Source organism: Haemorhous mexicanus, chromosome 14, assembly GCF_027477595.1.
Source record: "Haemorhous mexicanus isolate bHaeMex1 chromosome 14, bHaeMex1.pri, whole genome shotgun sequence".
NCBI classification, from domain to species: domain Eukaryota; kingdom Metazoa; phylum Chordata; class Aves; order Passeriformes; family Fringillidae; genus Haemorhous; species Haemorhous mexicanus.
In genome coordinates this window covers 15,541,814-15,562,055 of record NC_082354.1, presented here as the reverse complement: position 1 = coordinate 15,562,055, position 20,242 = coordinate 15,541,814, and the positions used below count along the sequence as shown (strand labels likewise).

The following is a 20,242-nucleotide window of genomic DNA, read 5'->3' as shown; positions in this document are numbered from 1 at the left end:
CGTAGTGGCCGTGGGCCGAGGGACACAGCCCATGGGTGAGGGACTATGGACCTTGTGGTTGAGTGACCACGGTCCCCATGGGCGGGAGGGATGTGGCCACCGTGGGCGGGGGGACACGGTGCCCATGGGTGAGGGGCTATGCCCTCGTGGTTGACCGGCTGTGGTGTTCCTGAGAAAAGGGCTGTGACCGCATGGGAGAGGCCACCATGCCCCACGTCCGGGGGCTGCAGGTGGCCCAAAGCCTGCCAGGGCAACAGAGGGATGGGAGCGCAGTGGGGCTGAGCCCTGCGGCAGCTCCTGCCTCCGCCTCTGCCCGCCTCCAGCCCTGCCTTCCCTGGGCACTTTGCTCCCGGCCGCGGGAAGCGGGAGAGGGCACACTCGGCACGGCAGGGCACGGCCAGGGCCGCCCGCAGCCCCCCGGCATGGCCCCGTCCCGCGTGGGGAACAGGCTCTCCCCGTGGGGGCCCCACTCCTGAGAGCCGCCCAGGTCTGCAGGTGAGCCGGAGCTGCCCCTGTGTTTGGTGACAGCCGGGAGGGACAGCCCTGCCATGGTCACGAGGTCCCAGCTGGGCTCTGAGGGCGAGGGACAGAGATGGGATCTGCAGGTCTGGGTGGGTGCAGAGTGGGGGTCAGCCAGTTCTCACCAGCCCTTCACCACCCCAAATCCTTCTATACCTCCTCCTCTCTAACATGCCACCTCCTTCCACTATCACTGAGGGCCTTCATCCGTCCCAGTGTGGCCCCCTCCTCTCCTTCATCCTCCTCTGCTTCCCCCAAATCTCTGTCTCATCATGGGTTTCAACTGCCCTAGTGCTGGCTTGGCTCAGCCCGACACTGTGGGCTCCTGCCTGCTCCCAGTGAGGTGGGGGACAGGGCCAGCCCAGCAAGGCTGGAAAGGAGCCCTCCCCCCCACCCTGCCCAGGGTCACCTCGGGGCAGGGGATGGGGTGGACAGCAAGGGAAACGCCCGACCCTACTGGTGTCCCCGGGGAGGTGTCCCAGCAGAGCGTGCCTTGGCTGCTCTTCCAGGCGAGGGGAAGGATTGGAATTAGGTCACATCCCCTTGTGCCGGGGCTTTGGCTGCACCAACCACGTGGCGATTAGGGACAAGGGTCCTTCTGCAGGATGTTTTGCATAATTTCTCCTTGTTTTGCAATTTCCAAGGGCTTAGGCGAGGAGAAAAGCCCTGCTTTTCCCATGCTCCAGCAGCAGCCGGTCCCAGGCTCACCCATCCCTTGGCAGCTGCTCCAAAATCCGCTCTCACCTCCCCTCTCTGAGCTCCTGCTGCTCCTCCACAGTCCCCAGCACCACCATTCCTATCCTGTCCCACCAGCAGGACTTTGGCTCCAGGGCAGATTCTGCTCTGGTGTTGTCCCACTCGTCCATTTTACTGGAGCCTTTCCGACACCTCCATGAATCCCCAGGGCTGGGGGAAACCTTGGATCCCACCAGGACTGGTGCTGCCAGTGAGGCCAAAGAACAGTTCTGGCTGGGAACCTCTGCAGGACCAGGAGCCAGGGAAAAGCTGCCAGTCCTGTGGCCAAGGGCATCATGCGCTCTGAACTTGTGTCACATGTCTGGCCCCTGCCCCTTCCCACTGGCCCACGGCTATTGCTGCATTTTCCAGGACCTCCCTTGCTGCTTCCTGGGGAAAACCACTCCAAAGACACCATCCCTGGGGGATGTGCCTGCCATGGACAAGGGGTTCTGCAGCATTCCTTGGACATCCCCAAAATGGGCAGAACAAGAGCATCATCTCTTCCTACTGCACCTTCCATCTCCCTGCTTCAAGTCCTTTCACTGCAGCACCTTCCATCTCCTGCTCCAACAATCAATCCCAACTCTTGGTTCACACCTTGATCTCTCCTCAAAAACCCACGGTCAAGGATAGTTTTGCTAGGAATGTCAGCAAGAAATAGGAATGGGGCTGGTGGTGATGTGTCCTCAGGCTAGACCAACGTGACTCAATAATTTCAATCACTGATTTTGGTCATGACTAAGATAACGAAGCAAGAAAGTTGTTAAGATATAACTTGCCAAATGTCAACTGCGTTTCTATATTTTGGTGGTTATCCTCAAAGGAATGTGCTTGGGAATGGTTAAATCCCACTGCTGACTGTGCTCAGGTTGTAACAGCTGCCAGAAGCTGGGTGCCTGTGTTCTCCTCTGAGCAGTCCAGCAGTCCACAGCTGCTCAGGATTTTTCCTCATGTATTTTTCACACTTGATTATTAACTTTTATGTACTTTCTTCTCCACATCTGAATTGGTTGGTGACCTGAGTCACAAACACTGATCCTGCAGCAGCTCTGCTCTGCTCATGCTCAAGGCTTTGTGTTCCCTTGCACTAAGAGGTTGGAAGAGGCAACAAAATCTCCTGGTCCCTCATGTCCTCAGCAGGTTGGGGACATGTGGCTGCCAGGCCAGGACCACAACTGGCACCTCGCTTGCAAGCCCAGGTTTTCCTACCGCCCGTTTTCCCTCCTAGTTCTGAGAAAACAAACCAAGTTCTCCCCACTGTTAATGTTTGATCAGGACCTGCCTGTTGCTCTCTGAACTCATCCCTGCAATAAAGGCGGGAGCTTTGGCGGGCCAGGAGCTGCAGGGTGTTGGATATGGGCCTGGAGCTCAGCCCGCAACTCAAACAGAGCCCCGGGAGCAGGGCTGGAGGAGCCCCTGCTGTCCCATCTGCCTGCTGAGTCATTTATGAGCATCTCTGTCAACCCCAGCTATCTCTCCAGGCAGGGCGTGGCAGGGATGATCCCACAGAGACATCCCAAAGCTATTCCTGCTGGGAGAAGCCTGCACATCCTCAGGGCAAAGGGAAACAGGAGGGGATGATGAGGGAGCTAAGGAATGAAGGAGCCTGAGAGGATGTATCCTTCCACCTTGCAGCACCAGCTCCAGCTAAAGTGCATCCCTGAGCCCTGAGTCCTCCCCTGTCTTGGTGCCTGTCACCTCCTGGGTGAGCTCTGAACAAAAGGAATTTTGTCAATCAAATATGGTTTTGGCTACACCCTGATCTCTGCCAGCAGCACAGCAGCTCCTGCTCCCAGGTTACTCATCCAAGCGTCCATCCTCTGTTGAAGGCGTCATTTCACCAGGGATGGTGGAGGGTGTGGAGGGGCCAAGTCCCAGGCGGCCCTCACCAGTCCTTTGCTGGACACCACAGAGGCGGCAGACCCTTCCTTTTCTCTCAAGAAGAGAGCTCTGAACTTTGACAGCTTGTCCTCATGCCGACTTCCCAGGAGTCCACAGATCCCAGCACAGCCAGGAGGGTCCTGCCTGCCTTGTGAGCTTGCTCTGCCTTGAGCTGGGACTTGACTCTGGCAGCTCATCTCCCCAGGGCTCAGCTCATCCTTCCCTACGGACAACACCCGGCAGCCAACAGCTCCTTGCTGTCCAGGGACACTCTCTCCCAAAGGCTCCTTTAACGGCGCCCCCCCAGGATTTCTCCGGGCCACAACATTCCCCCAGACAAGCCTTTCTTCTCCTCCTGCCTTTCTTCTCCCAAGGAGCCCTCCGGGAGCAGCGGCATTGTCAGGATGGTGCCAATTAGGCTGAGGCAGCTTCCAAGAGGCTGTGCCGCCCCGGCCGGGGGCTGCTGGTGCTCATCAGGGTCTCATTGTTCGGCGGCCGTGGGGCTGTCCCCGGCGCGGGGCTCTGTCCCCAGCCCGCTCCCAGCTCCCTGCTCCGGCTCAAAGGAGTAATTAATGGGTTATTAATGGGTGTCAGTGCAGGGGCTGCGGACGGGAGGCTTTGCCGAGCCCGCTTCCCCCTGCCCCGGCTCCTCACGCGCGAGTTGAGAAAAACCAGAGAACCATCCAAGTGGCTGGAGCTCCTGGAGGGGGAGAAAATCTGGCAGCTTTGGCTCCTTTCCACGCTTTGTGCCTGACAATGGTTGGGATCAGTGACTAGTGTGCTTTTATGAACTGCTCCCTAGGTCTGGCTGGCACACCATGGCCACTTCGGTGAGGATGATCCCAGTTTCCCTGTGGACACTGACGCCAGCTCCCTGGGCAGGGGGGAACACCACAGCAGCACCTGAGGCTAAGTGTGTCTTCAACGAAGAGTTCAAGTTCATCCTGCTGCCCATCTCCTACAGCATCGTCTTTGTGGTGGGGCTGCCCCTCAACTCCTGGGCCCTGTGGATGTTCATCTCCAGGATGAGGCCCTGGAATGCCACCACTACCTACATGGTCAACCTGGCCCTCTCAGACATGCTCTACGTCCTGTCCCTGCCCACCCTGGTCTATTATTACGCTGACCGTAACAATTGGCCCTTCGGGACGGGGCTGTGCAAGATCGTGCGCTTCCTCTTCTACGCCAACCTCTACAGCAGCATCCTCTTCCTCACCTGCATCAGCGTGCACCGCTATATGGGCATCTGCCACCCCATCCGCTCCCTCAAGTGGGTGAAGACCAAGCACGCCCGCATCATCTGCGTGGCTGCCTGGCTCGTGGTCATCATCTGCCTCATCCCCAACCTCATCTTTGTCACCACCAGCTCCAAGGGCAACACCACCCTGTGCCACGACACCACCAAGCCCGAGGAGTTCGACCACTATGTGCACTACAGCTCCTCCATCATGGCCCTGCTCTTCGGGGTGCCCTTCCTGGTCATCGTGCTCTGCTACTGCCTGATGGCCAAGCGGCTCTGCAAGCCCAGCTTCTCCAGCCCCAGCCTCCGCATGCCCTCCTACAAGAGGCGCTCCATCAAGATGATCATCGTGGTGCTCACCGTCTTCGCCATCTGCTTTGTGCCCTTCCACATCACCCGCACCCTCTACTACACCTCCCGCTACTTCCAGGCCGACTGCAGGACCCTCAACATCATCAACTTCAGCTACAAGATCACGCGGCCTCTGGCCAGCATCAACAGCTGCCTCGACCCCATCCTGTATTTCATGGCCGGGGACAAGTACCGGGGCCGGCTGCGCCGCGGGGCTGCCCAGCGCCTCCGGCCCGTGCCCACGCTGGACTTGGCCCTGGTGTCACCCTTCGCAGACAGCCTCACAGATGGCAGCCACATGGCCAGTGTCACCCGAGGGACCGGGACCACACGCAGCGGGGGCGGGTGCTGAGGGGGTCCGCAGCCTCAGCCCTGGAGCTCCCTCCAGGAGCTGCAGGCCCTCAGGGCACTGACAAGCGCCCAGACCTGAGCTGTCCCTGCCCAACCCTGCAGGGCTGAGGGCTGGAGGCCCCAGGTTGGTCCCAGCCCTGCCCTGTGAGACCATGGGAGGAGGGTGCTGGTGCTGGTCAGGGAAGGAGAGCCACTGGGCACTCATGGGAATGGAGAAGACACTGAGGAGGTTCTTTTGGGGCAGCAGGCTGCTATTCCATCCCTGAACTCCTGGGGACACATGGGGCTGACAAGTCACTAAAGACAAAGGACACTGGTGCCTCCCTGGGCAGGCACAGCTCTTCCAGGTGACTCAGTGGTGACATGCAGGGACCAGACTGAACCTGGGGACAGAGCCTGTGTTGGGCGGGTTCTCAGAGGTGTCCCTGTCACACTGCTGGCCTCAGCAGAGGGGGAGGGACATGGCCTGGGGCACTTGCTGCCCATGACCCCCAATAAAGCCCCTTCACCTCTCTACACTCAGGCCTGTTTCTCCCTGCAGCATAAGGAAGAGGAACAAGACAATCATCCTCACCCCAGAGAAAATCCTCTGGGGCAGGTCTGGAGGGATGAGCTGGAGCTCCCGTGGTGACAGGAAGGTCCTTGGGAATTTCCCTTTATGGGTGTTTGCTCCACAAATGTTTACCCAGCCCTTTTGTTTGACCAAGTGCCTGCGCAGAGCAGCATGCTGAGATTGGTATCAGTGCTGTTGACTCTCCCATGCCAGCCTGGCAGGAATGGAATAGGGCTGTACCCACTCCAAGAGCCCCAGGAGTCCCTACAAGTCCCTGTCCCCATCAGTCCCTGCAAGTCCTTCCAGCACATGCCTAAGAAAGGGGTGCCCAGAGTGTCACTGGGGTGTCACACCCAGCAACCACACCAGTCACACTGAGCCACATCCCACAAGAGCTACCCAGGGGAAGGAGATGGCCCCAGGGATGGCTCATCCCAGCCCCACATCCCTGTCACACCCAGAGAGACCCTCACTCACCACTGATCCAAGAGCAGAGACAGCAGAAGACATCCCTCCTGAGCCCAGTTAACCCCGTAAGAGCTGCCCCTCACCTCCCATTATATCCAACATGGCTCAGGTGCATCTGGGAGCTGCTTGGCTACACCTGAGTGGTGCAAAGGCCCTGCCAAACACTGCCCCAGCTGGAGGTAGGACTGCTAGGGAGGGGACATACTGGGAAGCAAGGGCACAGATGGGCAGTGCAGGGGTACTGCCACTGTGCTGCCAACCCCAACCTCTGGAACACACACAGACAGGCATTGTGAGGTTCAAAATCTGTATTGGGTATGGAGATGGCAGAAAAGGCTCATCTGGGGCCACATGGTCCTGGCTCAGGACGCATCCACAGGTGCCCAAGTCCAGGAGTGTCCCCCTTCCACCCCAAAATAGGCTGTGCCCCAGGCTGGTCCCACTGGTCATCAGGTTGCCACCCCAAAACCCCCATGTCAATCCCTCCTCCCATGACACCCTTCCCTCAGCTTGTGGTGACCTGGTTATCCCAGGGGGACCATGCCCATGGCTGGCCCCAGCCCTACACCAGCCCCTTGCAGGGAACAGCTGTGTCACCCACAGCCCCCACAAACTCCTTGCAAGGGGCAGCCTTTCCCAATCCTCCCCTCACTTTCCCCTCTCCTCCCACCTCCCCCTCAGTTTGGAGGACCAGAAGGCCAGAGCAGGGACTGTCCCCTGCAAGTCCCCCATGCCAGACTGGCTGAAATTCCCCTTGCAAGAGCCCTCATGAGCCAGGACGGGGCCGGTGCCGGTGGCACTCAGAGGATGTGCAGCTCGTCTGACTCGGACAGCCCATACTTGGTCTTGTTCTCGTTGAAGAGCTTGAGCAGGGCACGGATGTAGAGCTCGTGGTACCGGTCCACCAGCTCCCGGCTGGGGTTTTCCACCTTGGGCACCGCCAGCGGCTCCCCCACTGCCAGCAGGGGACGGGGTCAGCCTGGTGGCCACATGCCTGGCTTGCTGGGGACACAGCCCAGGAGGTGCCTCCCAGCACCACCCACTGTAGTGTCCCCTCTCCCCCCAGCCCCACTACTCACCCACGGTGGTGATGGGTCTGGCGTAGGGCAGGAAGCCGCGGGACTGGCAGGAGGTGAGGCCGCGGCCGTAGAAGAGGCAGGGAGCGAAGCCCATCATCTTCTGGAAGCGCCGCTGGATGCTCCTCATCCAGCTGCCCTCCTCAAAGACCACCTGGCGGAAGAGGTCGTTCTCCCCAAAGGAGAAGGAGGGGACGAGGAAGGCCCTGAGGAGGGAGGGGACACGGTGGGTGGTGACGGGGCGCTGGGCACCGCCGGGACCCGTGGGGGTGGCAGTGCCAGTGACCCAGCCGTGACCCACCCGTGGCGCAGGGCCATGCGGACGAAGCCCTTGCGGTTCTTGAGGATGAGTGTCGTGACACCAGGCCGGCAGGACAGCGACTCGGCCGCGCCGCCGATGACGATGGCCACCGCGTTGCCGGTGCCTTTCTGGGACAGCAGGTACCCGATGGCGCGGCGGGTCACCGGGAACAGCCCTGCGGCGGGACGGAGCACCGGGGCTGTGGCACTGCAGTGCCCGGCCACCCGACAGGGACCTCCGAGGGTCCCCCCGAGCGACGGCACCTGGTGGGACCAGGGCAAGGACAGTGCAAGGGCTCCCTCTGCTGCGGGCAGGGAGCGGGCAGGGGGTGGGAAAGGTGCGGGCAGGGAGCGGTGAGGGCAGCGTGGGGGCAGTGAGGGCGGAGGGAACACGCAGGGTGCGGACAAGGAGCGGGCAAGGCGGAGGAGCGGTCCCGACAGGGTGTAGGCAAGGTGCGGGCAGGGTGCGAGCAAGGTGAAGGTGCAGCTCAGGCAGGGTGTGGGCAAGGTGTGGGCAAGCTGCGAGGTGAAGCTGTCGCTCAGGCACAACGCAGGCAGAGCAGCATCCCTGCCCTGCCTCTTCCCGGGAGCACCATCCCTCCCGTGCTTCAGGAGGGATCAGGAGCCGGGCAGGGCAGGCACCGCTCACCCCCACTCATCAGGTACTCCCGAAACAAGGGCAGGCGGAAGTTTCCGGCCAGCGTGGTGAGGAAGGAGCGGATGCCCGGGAACAGCTCCTCGAAGCCCGTGGAGCCCGTGATGAAGTTGCAGAAGGCGCCGACGCAGAGGATGCCGTGGGGGTGCGAGCCGATGATGTAGTTGTGGCTGGGGGACAGGTCGTGTGTCTTCACCAGCTGTGGGGACAAAAGGAGTCACGGGAATGTGAAGGGGGCACCTCCTTTTGGGTGATCCCACCCCTTCCTGGCGCCGTACCTTCACCGGGAAATAATCCCGAAAGTGCTTCCACACGGTCCATCGCCGCAGGCACGACAGCCTCCTTCCACCTGCAAAGCCGGGAGGGGCCGCAGGAGATGTCGCCCAGCCCAGCTCAGCCCACCCGGATCCAAGGGAAACGCTCCCCGCGGACCCGCTGCATCCCTCTTCCCACCGTGGTGCTGATGATGGGGGAGTGAAGGGAAGGAGCAGGGGGGAGGTGGTGCTCCCCAAATTCTAGGAGACACCTGAAAGGGGGACCCCTCTCTCATCCTGCTGCAAAGCTGGAGGAAGCGGGGACGCGGCCACCACACCTTTCTCCGGCGTGTCCCAGTCGAAGATGATCCAGGCCAGGTAGAGCACGGGGATGAGCCAGAGGCTGGTGAACAGCAGGTAGATGAGGAGCAAGAGGCTGACTATTCCTGCGGGAGCCGGGCAGGGGGTGAGCGGCTGTGTGGCCCCCGGGACCCCCCCGCAGCCCCCTACTCACTCACCAAGCAGAAGGAAGCTGAGCACCCACTGCAGCACGGCCAGTAGCTGGAGCGCGGAGCTGATGTCGCGCTGCGAGGGCCAGGGCACGGCCAGCAGCGTCCTCAGGGCGGTCTGGATGCTGGCCCGGCTGCCTGCGGAGAGGGGGACACGGCCCCCGCCCAAAACAGCAAGGCTCGTACGCAGGCGGGGCCACCGGGCTGCCGGGGGGCACCCAGGGGCGACGGAGGGAGGTGGGACGGGAAGGATGAGCAGCTGGGGGAGGAGGGATGGGATGTGGGGGTAGAATGGAGGAGCATCCCCAGGAAGCTCTGGACCATGCCAGGAGGTGGCCCTGGGCAATCAGGGCTGTCCCCAGAGAGGGGAGCACTGGGCACCCCCAAGCCCAAAAGCTCTGTGCACCATGGGGCCGAGAGCACATCCTGCTCCATGCCCACTTCCCAAGGGCCAGGACCATTCCCATGCCCTCCTTGGTGTGCTCGGGTTCACAGGGGATTTGGGGATTTCTCAGCTGGCACAGTAGGGAGGCACCACCCCCAGCAAGTGCCAAGGCCAGCAGCAAGGCCAAACCAGGGTGGCTGGAGGTGGCCATCCCAGTCTGTCCCCACAGTGGCAGCGCAGCCACTCCACTCCCACTGCCACCCCTTCCCTCCAGCCGATCTTGGTGAACCATTAACCTCCCCGGGCTGGGAGCCAGGATCCAAACTCCAAGCCTGGGCCCATCCCTGCCCCATCCCTGCTCCCTAAAACAGGCCTGAGGCACCAGCCCTGCCAGTGCAGTGCTCCTGGCCAAAGGTCCCCACACCGAGACCACCCCAGGGAGCCACCCTTGCATCACAAAAGCCTTGTATTCTTGGGAAAACAACCCCAAATCTGTATGTTGGCCAGAGAGACGATCAGGGGGACAGAGGAACAGCCCTATCCCTTCCCAAGTCAGGGACCCCTGGGTCAGAGGAGAGCCACCGACCCCTGCTTCAGGAAGCTGGCAGAGGTTCAGTTCTTCCCAGCTCAATCCAAACCAAGAATGGGACAAGTGAAATAAATTAAACACTGGAGCCATCTCGGGCCCATGGAGGAATTTTCCAGTGGGAAATTTTTGTCCTTTTCTCCCATGCAGCATGCTGGGCTCTGGGAGATCCCTTCCACCCACCACACATCCCCAAAATCCCAGCAACCTGCAGAACCCAGTCCCTTCTTTTTCACAGGGAAGACACAGAGCTCTTCCCACCAAACAGTTGCTTTTCAATTTTCACAGCTCCTATTCCAAAACCTCATGAATGTCCACACCACCACAGACACAGAGAACCCCACAGGGCTCTGCTGTCAGCCCCATCCACAGCAATAGAAGCCTCTGCAAACCCAACACTTGGAATTTGCAGGAGCATCTTGTGTGTAACATTCCCAAAGCCATCCAAAATTTCGTCCCTGTGGAGCAACAGTGCGTTTTCCTGTGGAGTCATTCTCTAATTGCTCCCAACACCCCTTTTCTCCTCAGCACTCCCAAGCAAGCAGACAACAGTGACAACCACCAGCTCCTCACACTGCTGGAGAACCAGGAGCCATCCCAACCCTTTTTGGGAATCTCTTACCACTGAGATTCTGGGAGCAGGCTGCTATGATGGTTTTCATGCTGGCAGGAGCTCTGTGGCGCCGTGGGTGGAAAGGTGAGTTTGGCAATCAGAGGGCGCCGGGTTGTGTGTCCAGAGACTTTAACCAGGTGACCAGAGGGACTCCGGCCCTGCTGAGGGGAGGGGACCTGCTCCAGCTGGGATTAGGAGCATGGAGAGGAACTGCTGGTCCCTGGGAGGGTCACACAGAGGGTGAGGCACTGTGGCTGTGCTGGGAGGTTGCTGTTCCTTGGAAAGTCCCAGCTACGGGTGCTGGCAGGGGCTTGATTTCCTCTGGGAATGCTGCATCCCCCTGGGAATGGTACCGTCCACGTTGGGGGAATGTCACAAACACTGCCATGTGACAGCCCCAAAGCCACCCAAAAATATCACCCTGAAGCTCCACAGCCACCAGATCATTGCTGCTGCTCCCAGCCCCGGGATGGGCACTCTGCCTCCTGCCCAGGGAGCCTGGAGTGCTGTCTGGAGGGGTTTGAGGGGGAAAATGACAAGAAAGGGAAATAGGAGCAGCAAGTCAGCACTGGGGGGGGGGGGGGCTTCAGGCCAACAGCCCAAAGAACAGTGAGAACCCACAGGGAATAAATCCTTGAAGCTACTCCTCAGGATCCAGCTGTTTAGAGGTGCTCCTAGGAAGTGCTGGCTAACATCAGTGTAGAAGAGGGATAAACACCCACAGGATCATGGTGAAGTAAGAAATGTTTCCTGGGAGATTTGGAACCCACAAACCCCTCCTGTGAATTGTAGGGATTCAGTACCTGGGAGAAAGGACCACAGTCCCTGCAGGTTTCCTGGGTGTGGACGAGTTCTGAGGACAGGGATTGCTGCATGGAAAACATCTCAACTCCAGCTGTGCCCAAATCCTGCTAACAGGAAGGAAAACCACCAAATTTCTACAGAATCCCACTGTCCCAGGGTATGAAAGCACCATGAAGGCGACACTGCTCCAGGTGACACAAAGCGCCAGCCATGCTTTGCTTTTCCATCCCAGTATTTTACCAGGTTTGGAACAAGTCCACACACAGCTACCAGCCCACACCAGGCACTTCCAGAACTTCCAGCTGTGATTCCTCACCTTCCTGCAAACACCTGCTCTGTCCCAGCTCAGTCCTCTTCTCCCTCATTCAGGAATGGTACCAGAGGGATTCAGTTTTCCCCTTTTTAAGGATTGTACTAGTGGGTTTCAAAGCACACTGACTACTTTGTCTTGGAGTATGGCACCATTTGTCCCAGTTCTGTCCCTTGTGGGCTCCATGAGAATGTCTGGGACTCACCCCCTGGAAAAGCTCAGGATGAAGAGCAAGAGAATTTCATGGCAAGAACCAGACAACACAAAGAGAGTTTATTTTGCTTAAAATAGAGAGGAAAAAAAAATAAATATGTCCACCCACAATACAAAGAGCAGTTTCCAAATCCATGGAGCTCCCCTTGGAGGCTGCCTCCGCCTGGGAGGGCAGAGGGAGCCTGACCCTTATGGAGCTGCCCCTCAGAGCTCTGGGGCACCCCCCAACACCACCAGTGCCCCCAGTCTGATATGGAATGCACCAAATCAAGGGGTCACGTGTCCTCCTGCCATCCTGTGCCCTGTCCATCTAGGGAATTCCCAGATGCTCCATCTATGTACACTGTATTCCCTTCTCCCTCTCCAGGTTGTTCTCCCAGGATCTCCAGGCCCCGCTGGCAGCCACAGCATCAGCCCATGTTGTGCCTGTTGCCATAGCCCCGGGGGTGTGTGTCCTTCCAGTCGTCCCAGTCCCGAGCTTTCCGAAGAGCTTCCTCATCATCCTCCTCCTCCTCTGTCTCCTTCTGCTGCTTCTGCATCTCCTCATCACTTGCACCTGCTGGAGGGGAGGGACAGGGAGGAGATCCAGGTTCTCCAAAACCCTGCTGGGAGCTGGGCTTGCCAGACAGCAGGAGTGAGAACCTTGGAATGGGCTGGGTTGGAAGGGATCTTAGAGCCCATCCAGCGCCACCAGAACACCTTCCACTATCCCAGGTTGTTCCAAGCCCTGTCCAACCTGGCCTTGGACAGCCAAGTCCAGTCTAACCCGGTTGTTTTCCTAATAAAGCTTGGATTCTTCCATAGTTGGGGGTGTTCTATACCCTGCACACATCCTTGTTCACCCATCCCCTCCAGAGGCTTGTCAACCCCCTGTTCCCATCTCTGTTCCATACCTGGAACCCTCTGTGGAGTGGACACAATTCCCTGCTTCCGGCGTTGCTCGTACCAGTCATCCACAGTCATGGTGGGCAGCCCAGGATAGCCAGCTCCAAACACCCTGCAGTGGGACAAAACCAGGCAATGAAATCCCCTGGAATGAGCAGGAACACAGGCAAGAGGCACAGGGCTATTCCATGATCCAACCTTTGCTAAGGATGTAAGGATGACACAAGGCAGGCTTGAGGGGTGACCTAATTGTGGCTTTCCTGTGCCTGAGAGAAAGATGGAGAGGGCCTGGAGTGGCAGGACACAGGGAATGGCTTCCCACTGCCAGAGGGCAGGGATAGATGGGATATTGGGAAGGAATTCTCCCCTGTGAGATGGGGAGGCCCTGGCACAGGTGCCCACAGAAGCTGTGGCTGCCCCTGGATCCCTGGAAGTGTCCGAGGCCAGGCTGGCCAAGGCCAAGTTGGACAGGGCTTGGAGCAACCTGGGACAAGGGAAGGTGGCCCCAGGACACCCCTGGGAACTGAAGCAGATACATGGAAAGCTCAGCATAAATCATGTGCCAACCATGACAGGAAATCTAGTTTCTCTCCCATTCTGTGCTTTAGGTGCTGAAATTCCTGCACAGATTTCAGGGTGCCACAAACTCAAGCACAGACATGAAGGTACCACCTGGATTTCTGCACTTGACAGAGTATTTTAGGTTTGACATGAGAGCACTGCCCCAAAGTGTGTTTGGATCATCCCAATCCATACCTGGCCTGAGCAGCATCCCGGGTGAGGATGAAGGGTTTCACTGGAGTTCTGGCTGGTCGGGGAGGGCCACGGGGACCTGCTGGAGCCTGGGGATGCAAACAACAGTCACCAGGGAATGGAGGGGCTCAGAATTCCCCCTCTGCTTCCCATCCTGAAGTTATTAAAGGTCTTGTAGAGGAGAAACACCTCAGCTGTCAGAGCAATGCCCCAGGATGGAGAATCCAGGCCTGAATTTGGTTTAAATCAGGAATTCCAACTGTGCCTGTACAGGAATCACTTCCTGTGCCTCTGTGCCACCTGCTGGGGTCAAAGCAGAGCTGCCAGGGCTGAGCTCAGAGCAGAGCAGGAAATGTTGTTTATTGTTGCAGTGGAACATTCTGAGCCCATCATTCACGGACACCTCAGAGGAGCTGAGTCCTGCAGTGCCAAAAAATGGCCCCCCAAACCAGCCCTGCCTGGAGGCTGTGCCAGCACATCAGGAGCTGCTGCTCCCAGCAGACATCCCAGGTCACAGAAACCCTGGACACAATATTCTGCACAGAGATTGCAGGTCTGTGGGAATGTTCTGTCATTCCAAATGGGCTGATAACACCTGGACAGGCTGCAGACCAGGAGGGGTGGCTTGACAGAAACCACAAGGGTCTCATTTTAATTTCCAAACCCAACTGTTCTTCAGAATTAAGGATCTGCAGAAAAGCCTTTGCACAGCCTATTTCAGCTCTGATATTCCAAGCTGCAGCATTCCACAGGCAGGGTTTGTGGGGGAAGTGTGGCAGCAGAGCCCAACCCAAAACTCAGATTTCAGAATGAAGGAAACCCCACCAGCTCATGCTGTGATTGAGCTCAATTCCAACTGGGATGTCACTGAACAAAACTCTGCCACTGAATTCCTCTGGGATTGATCCCCTCATGCCCTGGATCCCAGGAGAGCTCTCTCACCTGTCTGGCTGCATCCCTGCTCTTCAGGATCACCAGCTCCTGGTCGATGCTCTCAATCTCCTCCAGGCTGGTGCCAATCCATTTCTGCATCTGGAGGATGTAAAATTCCCGGATCTGATCCTCATCCGCTGTCCCGCTCTCCACGGAGCTGCTCATGGAGGCAAGTTTGTTCTCCAGTTCCTTCTTCTGCTTGTATCTGGCTCAAACACAGCAAAATCAGACCATGGAATCATTCTTCCCCAGCACAGCACAGCCCAGCCCAGCCCTGGGGTCTTTACCACCCTTTCTAAAAGGATCAACCACATTTCATGGAAGTTGTGCTGATCCCTGTTGGAATTTCAGCCTTTCCTGTCTGTTAAAAGCAGCTGTAAAATTACATTTAATTCAGAGGGGCCTCAATGACTTTATTCTTCTCCTAAACACTGAGGAATCCTTGGAAATTGAAGCTTTCCTGGTAAAGCAGTCAAGACTGGGAACATCAGACTCCTGGAGAAAGCAGGACTGAGAAAATCAATGGAATGGCTGGTTTGGGCTGATTCCATGTCACACAAACAGAATAAAACACTTTTCCAACTTCTGACTCAGGTCTGCAAATATCTGTGTGTGCAAACATTTTTTTCAATATAATTTTGGCTTTTTGGACTTTTTGACCTCTTCAGGAATTAGTTATCAAAGTGAAGAAGTTCTCATATAATAAATTTCCAGGCTAAATTTATTTTTACTTTTTCAGGAATTAGCTATTAAAGGGGAAACTACTCAAATGAAACACTTCCAAACTAAATCCTTGTGTCCTCCTTCCCTCAATTATTGTCACCTGAAGAATAAACAATAAGAGCCAGGAAACCTGTGGGAGCTGAGAGGAGTAAGAGTAATTCTAGAATAGAAACCATTCAAACCTAGTATATAAATCATATTTTCTGTGTTTTTATACACAATTTAAGTAAGTCCAGCCCAGTCTGGACCTTCCAGGGCTGCCACAAGGAGCAACTCAGTGGCTAAAATCCCAACCAAAGCACCAAAGGCACCAATCACCTTTTTTTCAAGCTCTAATGAACCCACTGGCAGGAAACTTCCAGTTTGGAAGTCTTTGTTTTGCCAGCAGTGATTAAAGAACTGATTGTAAGATTAATTATGAAAGATTAAAGAGCTAATTTCAAGTTTTTGAGCAGTTTTTCCGCAGAGACCAGAAAATGGAATCACAAATGCCCCTCCCCAGCCCTACATATTAAACAGCATCTCTTTAAATGAGCATTTTATGATCAAATTATTCCAATATCCAGGGAAGCTCTTCCCTGTCCAACCCTGCACTGTCTCAGGCTCCTGCTCCTCCCAGAGCGATTCCCAAAGCCCTTCCCACTGCACAGAGCCCACCTTTCAATTTTGGCTGTCCTGCTCATGGCCATGGCCACCAGGTTGGGCTGGGAGGGGTCCCGGGGGGCCGAGGAGCTCCTGGCTTCCTCCTCAGTGGAGGTGCCTGGGGGCAGCTGGAAAGATCCCAGCCCATAGTTCCTGCAGAGCTTCAGGAAGTGCAGGAAGTGCTCCCGGGCACTCTCCAGGTGTTCCCTTCTCCTGCTCAGGTCCACCTGCTTCAGCGTCAGGGCTCCCAGCAGCGCCGGCAGCAGCATGAACTTCAGGTCGGCTGAGGCGACCTCCTCCAGCTCCTCGTTCTCACTGCCAGGGAGAGAGCAGGGAACAGGGATGGAGGTGGGAAAGGGACTGGAGTCATGCTGGGAGGGCTCAGCCTGGAGCAAAGGAGGCTCGGGGGGACCTTGTGGCCCTGCACAACTCCTGACAGGAGGGCACAGCCAGGGGAGGCTCTGCTCCCAGGGAACAGGGACAGGAGGAGAGGAAAAGGCCTCAAGCTGTAGCAGGGGAGGCTCAGGTTGGACATCGGCAGGAATTTCTCCATGGAAAGGGTGGCCAGGCCTTGGCAGGGGCTGCCCAGGGAGATTTGGATTCCCCATCCCTGGAGGTATCCAAGGAACGCCCAGATGCAGCACTCAGTGCTCTGAGCTGGGTGACAAGGTGGGCATCGGTCACAGGCTGGATTCGATGGTCTTGGAGATCTTGTCCAACCTCGGTGATTCTGGGATCCTGTCCCACTCCACCTCTGCCCCGCCCGGGGACCCTCCCGTCCCCTCAGACGCGTCCCCGGAGCTCACCTGAACAGCTCCAGCTGCGTCACCATGGCCGCCGCCCGCTGCAGCGCGTCCAGCCCCTGTCGCACCTTGTCCTGCACGGCCGGGGCTCCCGAGGAGGGCTCGGTGCTGGCCTCCAACTCCTCCAAGAGCCGCCGTCCCAACGCCAGCAGCTCCGCCAGCCGGGGGCCGCCCGCGCCCGCCTCCGCCATCACGGGCCGGGAACGGCGCCGCCGCCACTTCCGGCGCGGTTCCGGCGCGACCGTACCCGCCCCGGCGGCCATCTTGGGGAGGTCACCGCCATAGCCACAACGCGGGGCGACATCTTGGGGAGGTCACAGCTGGAGCTACTGCGGGCGCCATCTTGGGGAGGGCACGGACGCAGCCGGGGCGCGGGAGCCGCCATGTTGGTGAGGGCAGGCGGAGGGGCAGCGGGCCCGGTGGGCGCCGTGATGGCCCCGCGCTCTCCCCGCGGTCCTGGAGACCCCGGAGCCCCCGCGGCGTGCGGGTACCGCGGGCAGGAGCTGCTCGGCGCGGCCGGGGGCGCTCACAGGCCTCCAGTGCCCCCACGCTTTTCCCTGCCAGGTCCTGCCTGATGCGCCGGCCCGCGCGGGTCCTGGCAGGGAGCGCTGGGACAGAGTCTGGGAAACTGGAAAAAAACGTGGATTATTAGATAAATTGGCAGAAAACATCAGTTTTCCCGGTGTATGAAAGGTGGACACAGTGGAGATCCTCGACAGTGCAGTACCGGATGTCAATAAATATCAATTTATTTGTTTACGCACAGCACCTTCCTATTCTCTATTTTTTACTACAGTACAAGTGGGACATGCGACTTTTCTTTTTTTCTTCATTTATTTCACTTCCAAGATCTCTAAAATTCAACCAGGCATCAGGCAGGTTAGGGTTAAACGTGTGCTTTTAGGAGCAGGCTATTTCCCTCAGAAGTACAGGTGATTGACCTGGCTGTGAGCAAAGTATGGAAGTAGCAACCACTACTACTGCCGGTTACTCCTGAGTAATTCCAACTCAGCCTCTGAGGATGACTCAGTTTACGATTGACTCTTTGTTTTCTTCATCCTGTGTCAGATTGTGCAATGAGTTGTTACTCACGGAGCCCAGGAGTGCTGTGGGTCCTCCAAACCTGTCTGGCCCCATTTTGCTGCTGGGAGGATCTCCTGGATATTCCCAGCAGGATGGCAGCCCCCAGGGGCATTCACAGCCGCAGCAGTGTCTGCTCTGCAGAGGAGAGAGTGCCCAGACTCCCTTCCTGAAGGAATGTCTGCCCAGCCTGGGAGAAATCAGATCCTTCCCTGTGAGGGTGGGGAGGCCCTGGAATGGATTTCCCAGAGAAGCTGTAGCTATTCCATCCCTGGAAGTGTCCAAGTCCAGGTTGGATGGGGCTTGGAGCAACCTGGGATGGGGAAAGTGTCCCTGCCCATGGCAGAGGGTAGAACAAGATGGGCTTTAAGGTCTCTTCTACCAAACCATCCAAGTATTCCATCATTCCAAGGGATGGAGAGCTGTTTCCCTTCTAAACCCCCCACAGCCCCTGCCAGAACTGACGTTCTAGCTGCACCCAAAATTCCTCAGGCTGCAGCTGGTTCCCCCTCAGACCTCATGGCTCTTACTCACCCCTGATTGTCCCTGTCCCTCAGCTGAAGATCCCCACATGGACAATCCCTATTTTGGTTTGTCATCCTTTGAGCACCACGACGCTGCTGAACGCCCCAGGAACAAAGGAGAACAGAGAGGGAAGGGTTTTTCCTTAAATACAGGCGTTTACTCATGTCTGTGTCTTGTGGTGTGATGGTGCACGGACCAACCATCCCAAAGGTCACAGCAACATCCCCCAAATATTCCCAGCAGTGCAGGTTGGGCAGGGCTTGGAGCACCCTGGGGTAGGAGAGGGCTCCCTGCTCATGCCAGGAGGTAGAACTAGCTGAGCTTTAAGGTCCCTTCAACCCAAACCATTCCAGGATTCCCTGATTCTGTGAGATGTCACAGCTGAGCCCACCCTGGGCTTTCTCCAGCTCCTGGCTCAGCTCTGTGAGCAGCACAAGGAAAAGCAAGTGCAGGTCTCCATCCACATTCCAGTGGGAGCAGCACTCCAGGGCTGTGCAGAAGAAATATCCCAAAAAATCCTTGAACTGTTGGAGTCATCCTTCCTCCAAAATACTTAATTCCCTACGGTTTGTTGCTCATATTATCCTCCTGGAATGAGTTATGCAGCATCCCTCAATGAATAAGGAAATAAAAGGGAAAATAAATAAATCCGCATTTTAACAGCAAAATCAAAAGAACCCATGAAAATCACTCGCCTTCCTCCCGACTTTATTGTTTGCACAAGTCTGACCAGCAACAAATAACCACGTTCACACCAGCGTTACTCCCTTAAAACCCCTGGGGACAAACACAGGGCGCATTTCCACCGCATGCATCCTCCGGCTCCCGGTTCCTGGGGGCTGTTCCCAGTCCTGCAGATCTCACATCCCTGCTAATTCCAGGTGCGGGCCCGGATTCCAGCAGCCCCCACTGAGAGCGTTGTCACAGAGCTGTCACCCCCTGCCAGCCTGACCCTTTGCACTCTCCAACTAATTCCGGCTCCTTCCCATTTCCCGCAAGATTCCGGCAGCACAGTGACCCCTCCAGCCTTTTCCCAGCCCTTCCCTGTCGGGTTTGGAGTCAAGGAGGGAGAGGAGGAGTAGATTCTGCATATTCAGCACTTGACCCTGCCTTTTCCCAGGCAGAAATTCCAACAGGACCTCTCTAGGAGGGATCCCGACAGGCCCCCTGGGCATTCCTAGCTATTGTGGCTCCTCTCCTCTCCCCCAGGCCATGTGTGTTTGTAGTTACCAAATGCAAATCACATTTCCCACCTTCCTGGCTGGAGTTCTCACTCCACAAGATCCTTCCCGGTTTTTTTTTCCCCTCTCACCACCGTTTTGCAATGCTCGGCGGAGTTCGCAGCCCCTCCCGCTGTCACCTCCCTGTGATCTGGGATGCGCGGGGAGGCGGATGGAGGGAAGGCATTGAGGCAATCCTGATTTAGTACCTGCAGCCCCCTGGACACAGAAACTGCGGTTGCTGCGCAGCCTGGCAGCTGAAACTCCTTTTTCTGGGGAATGCCGGGCAGCGACCCCTAATTGCAGTCTAAAGGGAAAACTCGAGATAGTTTTTGGCCTTGGGGGCAGCTGCGGTTTTCCAGGCGCTCTCGGAAGGGAGATGGCAGCAGGCAGAGCCCGTCAATGGCACATTAACAACTGATAACGAGGGTTAGCTCGTTCCTGGCAGTCCCCGAGCTCGGGCTCAACTTCCAGCCCCTGCATCCTCTCGAGCCACCTCTGGCTCCTTCCCTGCTCTCACGGAAACCTGGAGCACATTAAGAGGAGGGGATGTTTTACAAGAAAAGCTCATGCATTGATTCCGTGACCCAGCAGAGACCATTAAAAATGATGGAATGGATATGGAAATGAGTAATCGTCCAGCTGGGCTCGGGCTGAGCGCGGCCAACTCCAGTCAATGGGAACCAAAAATAAAACGGAGCTGCTGGAGCCTCCAGGCAATGCTGGGAGCTGCAGGAATCCACCCGAGGATTCCCATCCCATTTACCTGTCCTCCTGGTGCTGTGAAGTCCCTGCAGCACCTGTTTGGACTCATCCTTTCTCTCCAAAGGCTGCACCAGCAGGAATCTCATCCCATCCAAGTGCTTGGCCAG

General features: G+C 57.4%; 3 protein-coding genes across 5 annotated transcripts; 1 reads left to right on the top strand and 2 right to left on the bottom strand.

The window, feature by feature from the left end:
• The first annotated feature begins 198 nt into the window (after nt 1-198).
• Nucleotides 199-5,594, top strand: P2RY4 (pyrimidinergic receptor P2Y4). 2 transcript variants are annotated; one of them, XM_059859410.1, is made up of 2 exons: nt 199-495; nt 2,893-5,594. In XM_059859410.1, exon 2 carries the CDS (start codon nt 3,957-3,959, stop codon nt 5,079-5,081), a length of 1,125 nt encoding a protein of 374 aa, XP_059715393.1. In that variant the 5' UTR covers nt 199-495; nt 2,893-3,956; the 3' UTR covers nt 5,082-5,594. The 2 variants fall into 2 exon arrangements, with proteins under 2 accessions (XP_059715393.1, XP_059715392.1); XM_059859409.1 differs by having other exon boundaries at nt 200-495; nt 3,941-5,594.
• Nucleotides 5,595-6,391: 797 nt separating this feature from the next.
• LOC132333880 (diacylglycerol O-acyltransferase 2-like) lies at nt 6,392-10,694 on the bottom strand. Its single transcript, XM_059859412.1, has 8 exons — nt 10,489-10,694; nt 8,905-9,033; nt 8,725-8,832; nt 8,411-8,481; nt 8,127-8,331; nt 7,479-7,653; nt 7,181-7,383; nt 6,392-7,056 (listed from the first exon to the last, which is right to left on the bottom strand). The coding sequence occupies exons 1-8, from the start codon at nt 10,526-10,528 to the stop codon at nt 6,902-6,904; spliced, it is 1,086 nt and encodes a 361-aa protein (XP_059715395.1). The 5' UTR covers nt 10,529-10,694; the 3' UTR covers nt 6,392-6,901.
• A 1,150-nt stretch (nt 10,695-11,844) lies between these two features.
• IGBP1 (immunoglobulin binding protein 1) lies at nt 11,845-16,757 on the bottom strand. Of its 2 annotated transcripts, none has more exons than XM_059859271.1 (6): nt 16,549-16,757; nt 15,758-16,057; nt 14,387-14,582; nt 13,448-13,533; nt 12,700-12,803; nt 11,845-12,365 (listed from the first exon to the last, which is right to left on the bottom strand). In XM_059859271.1, exons 1-6 carry the CDS (start codon nt 16,734-16,736, stop codon nt 12,217-12,219), a joined length of 1,023 nt encoding a protein of 340 aa, XP_059715254.1. In that variant the 5' UTR covers nt 16,737-16,757; the 3' UTR covers nt 11,845-12,216. The 2 variants fall into 2 exon arrangements, with proteins under 2 accessions (XP_059715254.1, XP_059715255.1); XM_059859272.1 differs by having other exon boundaries at nt 11,845-12,362.
• Between the last annotated feature and the right edge of the window lie 3,485 nt (nt 16,758-20,242).

Coding starts and splice junctions, on each gene's coding strand:
- P2RY4 (XM_059859410.1), top strand. CDS start 3,957: ATGGCCACTTCGGTGAGGATGATCCCAGTTTCCCTGTGGACACTGACG.
- IGBP1 (XM_059859271.1), bottom strand. CDS start 16,736: ATGGCGGAGGCGGGCGCGGGCGGCCCCCGGCTGGCGGAGCTGCTGGCG. Junction 16,058..16,548: donor ACGCAGCTGGAGCTGTTCAG/GTGAGCTCCGGG, acceptor TCTCCCTGGCAG/TGAGAACGAGGAGCTGGAGG. Junction 14,583..15,757: donor AGGACAGCCAAAATTGAAAG/GTGGGCTCTGTG, acceptor TGTTTGAGCCAG/ATACAAGCAGAAGAAGGAAC.
- LOC132333880 (XM_059859412.1), bottom strand. CDS start 10,528: ATGAAAACCATCATAGCAGCCTGCTCCCAGAATCTCAGTG. Junction 9,034..10,488: donor CTGCTCCCAGAATCTCAGTG/GTAAGAGATTCC, acceptor CCCTCTCCGCAG/GCAGCCGGGCCAGCATCCAG. Junction 8,332..8,410: donor GGGATTATTTCCCGGTGAAG/GTACGGCGCCAG, acceptor TTGTCCCCACAG/CTGGTGAAGACACACGACCT.